This window comes from Euprymna scolopes, chromosome 5 (genome assembly GCF_053919585.1).
Source record: "Euprymna scolopes isolate OS-2025 chromosome 5, ASM5391958v1, whole genome shotgun sequence".
NCBI lineage: Eukaryota > Metazoa > Mollusca > Cephalopoda > Sepiida > Sepiolidae > Euprymna > Euprymna scolopes.
Genome location: NC_136486.1, coordinates 314369 through 329034, shown reverse-complemented (window position 1 = coordinate 329034; position 14666 = coordinate 314369). Strand labels below are relative to the sequence as shown.

Sequence of the window (14666 nt, the reverse complement as noted above, 5' to 3'; positions counted from 1 at the left end):
TATGTTTGTTAATATATTTTTTTCAAACATATTTACATTTTTTGTTTTTTTCCAATATAGTTACATTTTGTGTGTGTGTGTGTGTGTGTGTGTGTGTGTGTGTGTGTGTGTGTGTGTGTGTGTGTGTGTGTGTGTGTGTGTGTGTGTGTGTGTTTGAATATACTTTATTTAAATATACTTTTTTTATTATTAAACCTACGTAATCTATTACGATCGTGGCCGGTTTAAAAATAAGTGTTTCCGCAATATCATCTACTGGATTCGTACTTATTATGTTGTTTGAACTTAATGTTTTTTTTTTTTTTTAACATATGTGAAATTGTGAAACTATTTTCTGTTGCACATTCACTTTTTTGAAACTGCTATAACTGTTAAAAATGTGACACATAACCCCCCCCCCCAATGTTTCTGTAAATAAATATACTTACTTTTAATGTAAGGGGGTGAAAAACATAAACAAAATATGTTTGAAAATTGTATTCATTCTGTGCTTCCATACCTCAATTGACAGACGCGGGCGGGCGCCACCTGTCGGCGTGTTTGAAAGTTAGAGTCTGGTTTTATGCACAGTTACCAAAATAATTGAAACAAATAAAATTAAAATAATTAAACCGTTTAATCCCCAAAGAAATCATTACCGTCGTAAATGATTTTTTTTAAATTTATTTCCCAGGTGTTAATATTTTGCGAAGCTGCTATACAGAAACGCCATTATGTATTTTGACTGCGGACTCATTTAAAAATCATCACAACATTAAATATACAAATAATTTCGTCGTGTTCTTATTTAAAACAAGTAAAACGAGAAAATATTGGATAATAGTAAGTATGATGTTTCTTAAATTTGTTTGCCTTTTGTAAATATGTTTTTAAAAACTTTTCAACTTATATAAAATTTTATGATATAAAAAACGTTGGACAAACATTTAGAGGAGAAATCCGGGTAAAATTTTACTTTACGTTCGTATTGAACATTTATATATATATATATATATATATATATATATATATATATATATATATATATATATATATATATATATATATATGTATATATATATATGTATATATATATTTCGGTGTGCTAAAAACGAATCGGTAAATATAAGGATACAATAGAACACTGACCATTCTCTAATTTGTTTTTTTTTTAGGGGTAATCGGGGTTGCTGACAACGAATCTGATAATCAAACCCGGCGTAAATTTACCGTTTGCATGGTATTAACCCCTAAACCCACGAACTACTTTCCGCCATTTTACAGCTTCCGTTTACGCTACGTGCGGTAACATAAACGACGGTTGTTGACTGTGCCTTTACTTAGCAAACTGCCTTTTCACATGGCGTACAAATCTTTTGCGGGACATTTAAAATTATACGAAAAAGAAGAAAAGCACTCCAAGTGTGTGTAAGATGGGGAGAGGGTGTAATGTCAGAAAGACATATTTATTTTTAGAACAGAATTTTTAAAAATGCAGTAAAATCTAAAAATATTAAAATGTATTCTTATCGGTAAATGTCGGCGCGTTACTTACAGAAAATGGTTAATTAAACTGCAGAAGCACCTGTTAAACCACACAAGTTCTATAATTGAATCCCCCTCCTGCAAAAAAAGAACAAAAAACATAAAAATGTTTGGTGCTTATGTTTTTGTAAACCACATTAAAAACTACGTAAGAAAAAAAAAACAAACAAAAAAAACAAAAAAAATCCTCCCTCCCCAAAGTACCGTAATGTATTTTTTTAAATTTTGTTCTAGACAATTTTTTCTTCGAATTTTAAATCGTCCGCCAATGAAAAAAAGAAAAAAAATGTCTTACCGACATTACCCCACTCCCATTTGAAATGCTTTTCTCCTTTTTGTATAATTTTAAATGTTCCACAAAAGATTTGTACGCCATGTGAAAAGGCAGTTTGCTACATGAAGGCATATTCAACAGCTGTTGTTTATGTTGCCGCACGCTTGCACGTAGCATAAACGGAAGCTGTAAAATGGCAGAAAGTAGTTTGTTGGTTCAGGGATAATACCATGCAAACAGTAAATTTGCACCAGGTTTGATTATCAGATTCGTTGTCAGCAACCTCGATTACCCCTAAAAAACAAATTAGAGTGGTCGGTGTTCTGTTGTAGTGTATCCCTATATTTACCAATGAATCTGCTAACTGTTTCCGTTGCAGAGAAATAGTTTTCATGATATGAAGAAATTACTTTTTCTAAAAGTAGTTGATCACTTTTCCATGTAAATTTAACTTAAAATGAGCACCCACTTTATGGCCACCTAGTGAGGGGGGGGGAATGTTATGGTTTGTTTATTGTTTAAAAGGTTTTTTCGTTTGTATTTCTGCTTTCATCTTTTAATAAAGACACGAGGAAATTGAAAAATAAAGGAAAATCTGTATACAGATACATGTAATTTATGTTATCAGTGGTGACCATTTCTATACACGCATGCAGATACATATTTTTGCGGCAAACAAGTAGTTTTCTAGATATTAAGCCATGGTATTCTATATGTTATCAGTGGTGGCCATTTCTGTATGTGCAAGCATGTGCATATTTTTGCCATGCGCGTGCTTAAAGAAATCATCACTACTGATAGCATAGAATTACTTGGCTGAATATCTGGAAAACTACTTGTTTTTAATATTTTAAATTGTTCGACAAAGGTTACTGCGCTATGTGAGAAGGCAGTTTGGTATGTGAGTGCTCATTTCACGACCTTCATTTATGCTACCACGCGCTTGCACATAGCATAAATGAAGGTTGTGAAATGGTGGAAAATAGTCTCATGGTTCAGGGGTTAATACCATACAAACAGTAAATTTCCAATGGAAGTGGTTATCATATTCTTTTAAAGCACACCGAAATCTACAAAAATATATATTTTTCTATACAAATGTGAGATGGGCCTTAAAGTAAAATAATACCAAATTATGGTAATTGAGATTAGAGGAAAATAAATCTTTGAAAACTGTAATACAAAGTGAATTTAACCTTTGAGGATTTTATTTTTGGTGAATTTTTTTCGATAATACAATAACTTTATTACCTTATTAAAAACCTACACAAAAAGATAAATGTCTTCAAAAGTCTGATATACACTTGAAACGAAAGAAAAACGCTTCTCATACAAATAATATTTGGCACTTCTGCATGTCAGCAACGGAGATGAGTTATTGACCCTTGTTCTTTGAATGAGAAACAACCTCTATCGGCCGTTCTGTGAACCTCAAATATAAACAAGCTTCCTTGGTAACACAAAATATATGAATATCAAAACATTTATTGCATAAAAATTTATCAAAATATAATTTTAATGTTTTAACATTTCTTTTCTATGAGTGATTCATAACTAAAAATAAGGAATATGTTTTAAACATGAAACATTTATAGATTATTTTTAGAATTATTTGTTTTTTTTACTGTAAGATTGTATAAAAATGTATCAAAATATAATTTTTGTCTGTCAATGTAGCAAAATATAATTTTATAAACATGAAACATAGATTTTTAAGAATAATTTGTTTGTATTTTTTTAAATAGTAAGATTGTATTTAAAAAAAAAATTTTTTTAATTACATTTTCACCCCAAACAAGGCAAATTGCCACTTTGGTGTAGGGGGCTACTATCAGGGGCAACAACTGCTGGGGTACTATGTAGGGATTTGGGCAGCAAGATGTCGGTTCACGTTACACTTGAACTTCTGAACGTCAGTACTGTTGGGGAAGCTGGGATCTGGAATGGAATTCCAGAGTCTAGCGGTTCTGGGGAAGAAACTATTGGAGTAAAAAGATCTTTTACATCTAGGGATCTCTACAGTGTGGGGGTGGGATTTAGCAGCCTGTCGGGTTTGTCGAGGGTGCTCATGTTGTGGGGGCACAAGTGATTGCAGTTCGTCAGAGCATTCACCATTAAAATACTTGTAGAAAAGGCAGACGGATGCAACATTTCGTCGATGGGAGAGAGGCTGAAGCTTAGATGCCAGTTCAGGGCCTATCAGGTTTGCGACTCTCTTTTGAACCTTGTCAAGTAGCAGATGCACCAGCCCAGATGTGGCAGCAATACTCCATACATGGGCGAATGGTGGCCTTATAGAGGTACAGGATATTTTTGGGCGTTAGTAGCTTTCTAGCATGGTAGAGAGAGCCCACCTTTCTTGCAGCGGCCCTGGCAATGCCTTCAATGTAATTGTTCCAACTCATGTTTCCTGTGAACGTTAGGCCAAGGAGTTTGATAGAGTCGTTGGCCATTGCTATAGGTGGTAGAGAGAGTTTCTTGTAATTATTGAATGAAACTAGTTTAGTCTTGGCAGAATTGAACGCGACCAACCACTTTTGTCCCCATTCCACCACAGATTGGAGGTCTTCCTCTCGTGTTTCTGCCATTTCTTTAGAAATGTGTTCATTCGTCTTCCTGTCATGCCTGCCATAGAGTGTAGTGTCAGCAGCATATATACCCATCTAAGAGGCAATTTTGTCGGGGAGGTCATTTATGAATATCAGGAACAATAGAGGTCCAAGGATAGAACCCTTGGGCACCCCCGCATTTATATCATAGTGTTTAGATGTACGACCGTCGACAACAACCTGGATTTTTCTCTTATCTAAGAAGGATTTAATTATGGTATGTATTCTACCAGTGATACAGTATGATCTGATTTTCCTGAGGAAACCCTCATGCCATACCCTGTCAAAAGCCTTAGATATATCTAGAGCCACCGCTCTGCCCTCCCCCGCTTTGTCCAGTGAATGGTATATACGTTCAGAGATCACAGTTAGGATGTTTGCTGTGGAACGGGCTTGTCTAAATCCATATTGTTTGTCAGTCAGAAGTTTAGCATCTGTAAGATGATGAACTAGAGCATGGTTAATTATGGTCTCAAATATTTTGGCAAAAAGTGTGAGGAGGCTAATGGGGCGATAATTTGATGGGTCAGTCCTTTCGCCAGAATTCTTGAATACTGGTACAACAGGAGCAGTTTTCCAACTGCCCGGAAAGCAAGCTTCATTAAGGCATTTGTTGTAGAGTTTGGAGAGAACTGGAGCTACTTCAGCTGAGCACTTTTTTAATAGCACAGCTGGGATAAGATTGGGTCCACATGCTTTTGAGGTGTCAAGGTTTTTTATGATAGCATGCACCTGAGCAGGGGTGGTTTTCAGATCGTCTAGCGTGGCGTCTGTCCGCATAGGAAAGTCAGGTAGGGGATGGTTGGAAGGGTCTAGTGTGGAGTTTGAGGCGAACCGACTGGCAAGCATGTTAGCCTTGTCGGTTGCTGAGGAGACAACCTCGTGATTGTTGGTTAGTGGGGGAATTGTTGATTGCCCATTGTTTGCTACACTGTTGTAGATTTTCCAGAAGTCTCGAGTTCCTAGTTTTTGTGCTTCGATGCACTTTTTAGTGGTTTCCGTAAATTCTCTCTTAGCTGTCGCTATTTCTTTTTTTAACGTTATTTCTAGCTTCTATATACTTCAGTCTGTTTGAACTGAACTTATGTCGGTTAAACCTTCGGTAGGCATGCTGCTTTTGAGCAATGGCAGTTGCACAAGTCGACGTAAACCATTGGGGAGAGTGGGGCTTACTATAAAATTTCCGCATGGGAACATGCGCTTCGATTGCAGTTTTGAACCAGTCAGTGGTCTCGTTTTCACATTGTTCAGCAGGGAGAGAAAAAATATTTCTCCATGGGGCATCTCTAATTAGTTCCCTGATGGCTTCTTTGTCAGCCTTTTTATAATATCTCGTTGTTTTGAGCATTGGCTCTTCAGTTTTGGCTCTAGAGTTTAGGGCGATTTCAACCATTATCACTGCATGATCAGCGTTCCCGAGTGGGCTGTGGGCCTTTGTTATGCAGTCATCGGGAACTGTGGTCAAAAACAGATCTAGAAGTGATGCGTGTTGTTCTTCCTGGTCAGGGAAACGGGTTGGAAACGTAACAATTTGTGATAGGGAGTGAGATATAGTGAAGCTATGAGTTGTACTGCCCGTATACAACTGTATTAAAATATAATTGTAAAGTATAAAAATGTATCGAATTTAATTTACATTTTTTAATAGTATTGTGGTACTTATATATTTTTGAAACTGTGCTGAAATAATAACGTTATTATTTTGAAAGCCATTCTTCCCATGGGGAGGGCGTTTTGTAACTATTCTGTGCTTCCACCTAATAATTTAATAATAAAAAAGATATAAAACCAAAATTTAACCTGAAAAATTTTTTTAAAAATTGCTCGGTACCAAAATTACATAAGCACCAAAATGTTTTTTTTTTGTTTTTTTTTTCAATGAGTGATTTTCATTGAAACCTTTTTGGAATATAGTGTAATTTATTATATTTGCACAATTACAAGGGATACAGTTATTTGTTAAAAAACCCTTCCAAAAGATTGTTTTTAAATTTATGTGGCCACATAAACTCCATTAAGTAGGATTAACTGCCATTCAAAAAATGTTTTATTAAAAAGTAACCGAATTGAAAAAATCATTGAAAAAAATGTTTAATATTAATATTGTTACTAAAAAAAACTGAAATTAAAGTTTTTTTCGGAGAAAAGTTTGCACAAATTTTAAAAAAAGTATGAGTTATCGACCCCTGTTCTTTGGCTGACAAACTACCTCTATCGCCTGTTCTTGAAACTAAAATACGCACATTTTTCTCATGTTCTTGATCTGCAGAAATGCCCGATATTTATATAATCGTAAAAATAATTAAACCACATAGAATGACATTGAGCCATATTATTAAAAATTAAAAGAAATATTTAAAATAAATTTTGTTAAGATTTATTTTTACTTTTAATTAGGTCATAATAGCAGTGACACACCTGGGGTAGAAGGTCCCTGGTGTCACATTTCAGGTGAAAAAAATGTCTTTTCATCGTGCTGAAACCACCAAATTGCATGCAAATTTTAAAATAACATATTCATTAAGCGACACCTTCGTTAATGTGACATTTCACAAATTGAAATCTAATTAAATGTTTACCATTAGAAATTAAATTTCTCTTGTTTGGTTAGAGGAAGTAAAACATCTCGATAACTCATTTGCTTGATAGACTTATATAGTCGTTTCAGGTTAAATTGAACTTTTAATTATTGAGAAAAGAAGCAATGCCATTTGGTTTTCAACAGAATACAGAAAGCATTAATTAGTTGTTTTTGATCTATGTTCCTTACTGAAAAATATTTCAGAATATATAAATATATCTACTTTTTGCTTTTCAAATGAGAAATTGATGGTTGAGATTGATTGATCCTCATTGACTTCAGTATTTATGCTAGCCATCCTCTCATATAGCTCAATTAGTTTGTTGTTTTCAGAGTTGAGCAATCGACTTAAGGCATCGGCATGATCATTTTGCTATGTAGTTTGTATATTACTCAATATAAGTAGCCCTGGACCTTCAATAGCATTCGATGTAGCTTCTGTTGTGCTAAATATAATGGTTTAGTACATATTGTAACTAGTGGCTTATGGTTTATGATGATGAAAAAAAGCTTTCCGATAGAGGTAGGGGTTGTATCATGGAATACCATACACAATTGCCAACATTTCACATTTGATGTTGCTGTACCAGGTTTCTGTATCAGATGTTTTGGATTCAAATACAACTGGTTTGTCATCTTGGATTAGTACCACTGCTAAGCCTTTCTGCAAGGCATCTGCAATCTACCTCCAATGATGTGGGTTTAGTCTGATCGTAGTATGAAAAGTATTTGTCATCAGTAATCATTGCCTTGAGATATGGTGGAACTTTTGATGAGTAGGGGATTGGGATTTAAGACTCTGCAATTTGTGAGGTTTTTTCAGCAATGTTTGGAATATAACTTAACAAAGTTAAAGGTAACTTTACAAATTCATTAAATAGTTGGCTTAATATCTGACGATTTTATTATTATTTGTACTCACTAGAAGTTCTCACACAGAGCTTTATCATAGAAAAAAAAACTGGTAGTATTTCCTAGAGTCTAAATGGTAACAAATCATGGGAGTGGTAAATTTTTTTCTCTCGGTTTTAGTTTTAAGATTCTAACATGTCCTCTTCGTGAATACATATTTTCAGGGTTTTTTTAGCTTGCTATATAGTGTCGTGATTTTTAAACAAGTATGTGTGTATTTGATCGTGACCTGGTGCTCGCAAGTTTGCCATTTTTTAAAGGTTGTATTGAGTGTTCTTTTTTAAAATTTTGTTTTCTGGTCTTTCTTCAGTTTCTTGTAACTCTCCTTAAACGTTTCTATTATAGTCTTCAGTATATGAAATTTGTTTTTATTGTTTTTAAAGGTTTTATTTTGTTTGTACTGTTCCGATTTGTATCTGTATAATTTTAATTTTCAGTCAGTCTTTTTGTCTTGTTTTTGTTCATCCCTCATTCAAATTTTACACATATTTACAGAATTTGCTTTCACTGTTTTTAAAAGTTCTGTTTTGTTGGTACTGTTCCGATGTGTATCTGTATCATCAATTTTCTGTTGTGGCAATCGACCTTAAAATTAAAAGACAACACAGGCAAGAAGAAGATGAAAAACGACAATGCCAAAGAAGAGATGACAAACACAGTGGATACTGTAGTCAACAAATATAGATCCGTTAAGGTTAATTTTTCATAAAGAAACTGAATGGCAGCAGGAGGTCTCAGGCTGAGGGGTGGAATCCAGCTGGTGTTGGAACAGGCACAGCTGACGCTGACAGACCCAACCTTGCCGTGCGGCAATCTAGGCGCGACTGACTGCTTGTTGAAAAAAAACGCTGTATTTATACTCGTCTGGCAGACATAGTTGTAGACATCCTGGCTTTGCAGCATTGGTCATCATTTTTCCTCCATGATTTGTGTTTTTTTTGTGTCTTTAAAGTGCTGAAGGTAGTCATCTGTTTGAGATTTATATTCATGTGTCATATACAAATTGAGGCTGGGAAAGTTGTGAATATTATTCTAGTGGGAATGGTACTATTCAGACTTCCACTGGATAATTATTCACATTGAAGTGCTTGTCAAAACAGCCATCGGCTGTGGTTTTTACGTTTTGAATGGGGATCCTGGTGAGTGGTTTATGTTAGTGGAAACCATGACATTTCTTTTTCTGCTATTTTTTGCTTTAGTCGTACATGCTTCTAATTTAGTGTCTCCCTGTGAGAAATGTTTTTATTTTTCGATCCTTTTTTCTTCTCTTTCAACCGGTTTATCGCTTTGACTTGTTTTTGTAAGCTTGTTTATCTCGGCTTCTACCCAAGTTTAATCGTCCATTTTCCTTTATTGGCCTTGTTCTAATTTAGCTTTTATAGTACTAATTTGGCACCTGCATAAATATGATTCTTTGAATCTGTAATAATCTCTGTTAGTATATATGAGAAAAGTTTCACGTTTTCTGTTTTTTACTTTTAACTTATGGATGAGTTTTGTTTTTCCTTCGTTTATAAATCGCCTGATGTTTTCTACCTCCTCTATTTCATGCTTAAGTAGTTATCTTGTTTTTTATTTCTTGATCTCGACATTCACAGTGCTTATATTTTGCAAGTATTCAACATGTGGGATTTCACTTCGAAATGTTTCTTTATGTTTCATCCTTTATTTTTCAATTCTATTTTTAATTAATTCAAGCTATAAAAGCCAATGTTTTTAAATAATATTTTTGGTCTGTGATTTTTTGTACTGTTGGGTGGTAGTCAATAGTCATTCGTTTCTGATAGCTCCATTTTTTAGATAACCTCTCTAATAGCACTCAATTACCAGTGTATTTTCTTTTGCTTTCTATTTTTCCTCCAGGTTTTCAATGTATGGTTATTTTTGCTCTCCTGTGTTTGATCTGTATTATTATGGTACCTTAAATTAGAATGTTGCTTACCTGTTCAGTGTTTGATATTCTTGTTTCTGAAATTCAAACAACCAACATTCACAAGATGATGACCAGGCCCTCATTCTAGACAACTTTGGAAGATATGACAGTCATGACAACCTAATATATCTTCTGTCTCCCACGGTTTTTAATCATTTTTAGTAATTTCTACATAGTGTGATTTTTCTGGTAACAACAGGTCCAGAATTGTTTTACATAAATAGTATTTATTTCTCATATAGATGCAAAATGAAATGCGCTATCACACATATAAAAAGACAACATACAGGACATAAATGTAACAGCTTAGTATAAGTTTCATGCAATTTCCACATATCTTATTGGGGAAAACTGTACGATATGTTCTCTGCTTTTTAAGGATGGATTTCTTTGGATCCTACAATTTTTTTCTTGCTAAATTCTTCAATGGCAGCACAATTTATGATTGATAGCTTGCTTGCGTTTGGGGAAGAAAGAGATGGTGAGGGGATTTTTCTGAATCTCGCCTGATGAATATTTGCTAAATGTTTCTTTTTGAATTATTTTTCTATATTGTTAAAAACTTATTGTAGCTTTACAAAAAGCCTAATGTTTTAAGATAGAATAAGTCTTGCTGTTTCCCCAACTGTATTGACATGCAGAAATTTAAAAGTAATGTGAATAGATATCTTGTTGCTCAACTCTCTGCATAGTATTCCTGCAACTTATATCCCTGATAGTAGCCCTCTTCATCAAAGTGGCTCTTTTCCATGTTTGGGGTGAAAATGTAATAAAAATGTGAATATAAGTCTTCTAACAGGCAATGAGAAAATCATGTGATAGGAATCAATAAAGCTAAAATTAAATGAATTGGATCAACTTTGAAATGTCATTAATTTAATTAGTAAGATAGTTTTTTTCGGACTATATCAATTTCTTTTCTAATTTCTTAAATGTCTGGACAAATGTATCAGTTGGCAAACTAATTGTTTTAATAATAGAAAGAAATGAAGACTTAGATTGAAGATTTGATTTATGTCCCTTGATATTGATGCAGATTTTTACCTTTTGTTAGAATTTTTTACCTTTTGTTAGAATATGCTCAGATCTCTATTTAAAAATGGGCTGGGTAATGCACTGATGGAATAAAAACGTTTCTATGAAGGAATCAATGCCAGTAGAAATAATTATTAATAATATTATGCACCTACGTTGTTTCAAATACTTAATGTAAAGTAACATAAAATATTTTTCTTTTATTATTATGTATCTTATTAAATAAAATCTCTTTTATTCACAGCATCAATGGACCAGATGCAAATAATTTTATGGAAATATTCGGAATAGAACAGTTGGTATTTTAAGGAAATTCCACGATTTTATTTAAAAGAAGCAATGCAAATAAACAGGGCAAAAAAATCATATTCATGTGAGATATGTGGGTCATTATTTGCACATGTTTCAAAGTTAAAAATACATATACGAAAACACACAAGAGAAAAACCTTATGCTTGTGAAGTATGTGGTTTAGTATTTTCAGTAAAATCTAATTTGAAAATCCACATGCGAAGACACACTGGTGAAAAACCTTTTGATTGTGAAGTATGTGGTTCTTCATTTTCACAAAAATCATCTTTAAAAACTCACCTGAGAATACACACAGGAGAAAAACCTTATAGTTGTGATGTGTGCAACTCAGCATTTTCAGAAAAATCCACATTAAGAGTCCACCTACGAACACACACTGGTGAAAAACCTTATGTTTGCAAAGAGTGTGGCTCAGCATTTATAAAGAAATCAAAATTAAATACTCACATGCGAACACACACTGGGGAAAAACCTTTTGGTTGTGAAGTGTGTGGCTCAAGATTTCGAGAAAAATCCAACCTTAAAACACACATGCGAACACACACGGGAGAAAAACCTTTTTCTTGTGAAATGTGTGGCTCAGCATTTTCACAAAAATCTATGTTACAAATTCACATAAGAACACACACTGGAGAAAAACCTTTTGTTTGTGAAGTATGTAGCGCAGCATTTTCACAAATATCGAGTTTTAAATTACATATACGAAGTCACACTGGAGAAAAGCCTTATGAATGTGATGTGTGTGAGTTGGCATTTTCAGAAAGATCAAAATTAAACATCCACCTGCGCACACACACTGGTGAAAAACCTTATTCTTGTAAAGTATGTGGCTCAGCATTTTCACAAATATCTAGTGTAAAATTACACATGCGAACGCATACTGGTGATAAACCTTATGCTTGTGAAGTGTGTAATTCAGCGTTTTCACAAAAGTCTGGTTTAAATTTGCATATGAAAACGCATAATGGATAAAGCTTTTTTAGATGTATCTAGATCACGTTTAAAAAAGTGGTTATCATATATAATCACATATCTTTGTACAAAATTTCATCGATCATAGTTGAATTAAAATAAACTTGCTAATGTGTAACAATATAGGTGTTAGACAAAAAGAAAAATTGATATGCAACCGCAACAAACGTTGAGATTCAGATGAAAAGAGAAAGAGGGAAAAAGACAAAGAAAAAGAAATGGAGGGAAAGAAAAGACTTAAACGGTGTCAATTCGTTATAGAACCTATAAAAGAAAATGATTGTAAAAAATATGATATGTTTACTCAAAGAAAACTTTCAGTTATTCTCTGGCAATAAACCTTAGTAGAATTTGGCAATAGACTTTCTTAAATATTTGCTTTATTAAGTAATAAAATCATTTATCAAAAATTTGTGATAACTGAATAACGGCTTTTTGTTTTGATAATGTCAAGTCCTCTTCAGGATATATTGTTACATATCAGAAGATTTAGTTATCTATTTTTCCTTTTTGTCATAAACCGAAACATGAAGTTGACTGATATCAAGGATAAAATGCCTTTGTGCAGGTTTTCTCAAATCTGTGAAGTAGTGAGAATTGCTTATCAAATAAAAAAAGGCAGAAAGGACCACAGATGCACATGAACCGCCATTATTGTTAATTATAATACAGCCATTAACTCCCTTTTCTGGTGTCTAAATTTTGAAAAGGGATAAAACAGAAAAAGATATGATTACAAGGGCAAGGCCAAAAGGGGGAGAAACCTCCTATTCACTGAAGCAGGGAAGTGGAAAATAAACGAAAAAGGAGGAGAAGAAATGCAAACGTTAACGTACATTGGAAACTAGTAGTCTGATAATGCATCCTCCAGAGTTGGGAATTTATTACATTACTGATAATGTATTATCGATAAATAGGAGTTAAATCTATTGGTAAGAGGAGTAAAGTTATGGTGTCCGGGTTCTCAATATAACACAGTGAGACAGTCAGAAGATGGAGAAATCTTACTGGACTGGACTCGGAAACTCTGCTTTTTTCTACAACGGACTGTACACTGTTGAAAGTCTGACCCTTAAACTTAGGGTTGGGGACTGAACTTGATAACTGGCGAAACCACTCTGCTTTGCATTCTCCTGGACTGCACATTGTTGAAAATCTTACCTTCACAATTAGAGTTGATGACTATGCTGTATGCTACTTTGTTGGGAAACTCTTCCTAAGAGTAGAGTTAATGGCTAAACTTGAAAATCACCCAGGTTGACCAAAAGAGTTCGTCCACATATGAATATTAAGGGCTCAAGTTGATACTTGTGAAGATTGAGAGTATATGATACTTCTACCAATAATTATTGTAATTTTATCTAAAAAGACCAGTCGTCGAAGTGTTATTCTTTCTTGCTTTAGTTTAACTGACCTTTGCTTTCCAGTGATATGGCCATTGGACAAAGAATGCTAGATGATTGGCTTTTTTTTATCTTTTACAACGTAGGAGAAAAGGTGTTTTGCTGGACAATTCGATTGAGAAACAGTATATAGGTAATTTTATAATACAGCTATATTAGTTTTGTAAGAAGTTGAAAATATCTAAAAAAAAAAAAAGAAGCTTTTCTTTGATTTTATGTAAAATTCAGTTGTACAAGATATATCAATACACATTATTTCTTGTTCAGTCTACTGCAGATATTTGTTTATACTATTGGAACAATCTCATTTGTTTGATTCTGATTGAATGTTAATTTAGCTGAGTAAATATAAAACTACATTGCATGTTTCAGTACAGAGTTTGTATAAAGTTACTATCATCTGTCTTCTGTGCACAAGCTGAGGACTTTCTTTCCAAGAGGAGTGTTTTTTTTTTTTCCATAATTGATCAATTAAAAATGATTGCACCAATGAACCTTATTTATCACATTCCCAACATGTCAAGGGACATACTTTATTGTGAGGTTTGCTTGAGTTTACATTGTTGCCGCAAGGTTTCCGAAATATTTATGTAGTATTCTTACATCAATGAGACATGCTGAATTAAAGTTGCTGAATTTGTTCGCATATGAAGCAAGTTTGATTTGTTGTTTACCTCCAACCATAAGTTTTACAAGGACAAGTTGTGATATATGAGAGTTTACTATTTCACAACTCTCACGATTTTCTTTAAGAAGTGAAGGTTGTCAATTGTGATTTTAATTTTCAATTAATGTCTTGGTTCACAATAATATCGATTGATCTAACTACCTGGAAAAGAAACAAACATTTACTGAATGCTATGTTGTTGGAGTCTGGTTCAGTAACACGGTTAAGGGAGCTGCTTGTGCAAAAATTACTTCCTTTTATTCATCAGTTCGTGGTTTGTAGACATGCAAATATATGTTACATGTTAGGAACAACCCATTCTGATTTTATCTCAATTGCACCACGTAATATAATTCTGTATTCAATATGTTTTAATACAGGCTTGGTTTAGTAGGTACTTTGCCTGAGTGAATGTACATTTTAATATGTTCACATCAGCAGTAT

At 33.7% G+C, this 14666-nt stretch overlaps 1 protein-coding gene across 1 annotated transcript; it reads left to right on the top strand.

Moving 5' to 3' along the window:
- The first annotated feature begins 405 nt into the window (after positions 1 to 405).
- LOC145276676 (uncharacterized) lies at positions 406 to 14203 on the top strand. The gene is made up of 2 exons (XM_080127859.1): positions 406 to 822; positions 11113 to 14203. The coding sequence occupies exon 2, from the start codon at positions 11208 to 11210 to the stop codon at positions 12150 to 12152; it is 945 nt and encodes a 314-aa protein (XP_079983985.1). The 5' UTR covers positions 406 to 822; positions 11113 to 11207; the 3' UTR covers positions 12153 to 14203.
- The last annotated feature ends 463 nt before the right edge of the window (positions 14204 to 14666 follow it).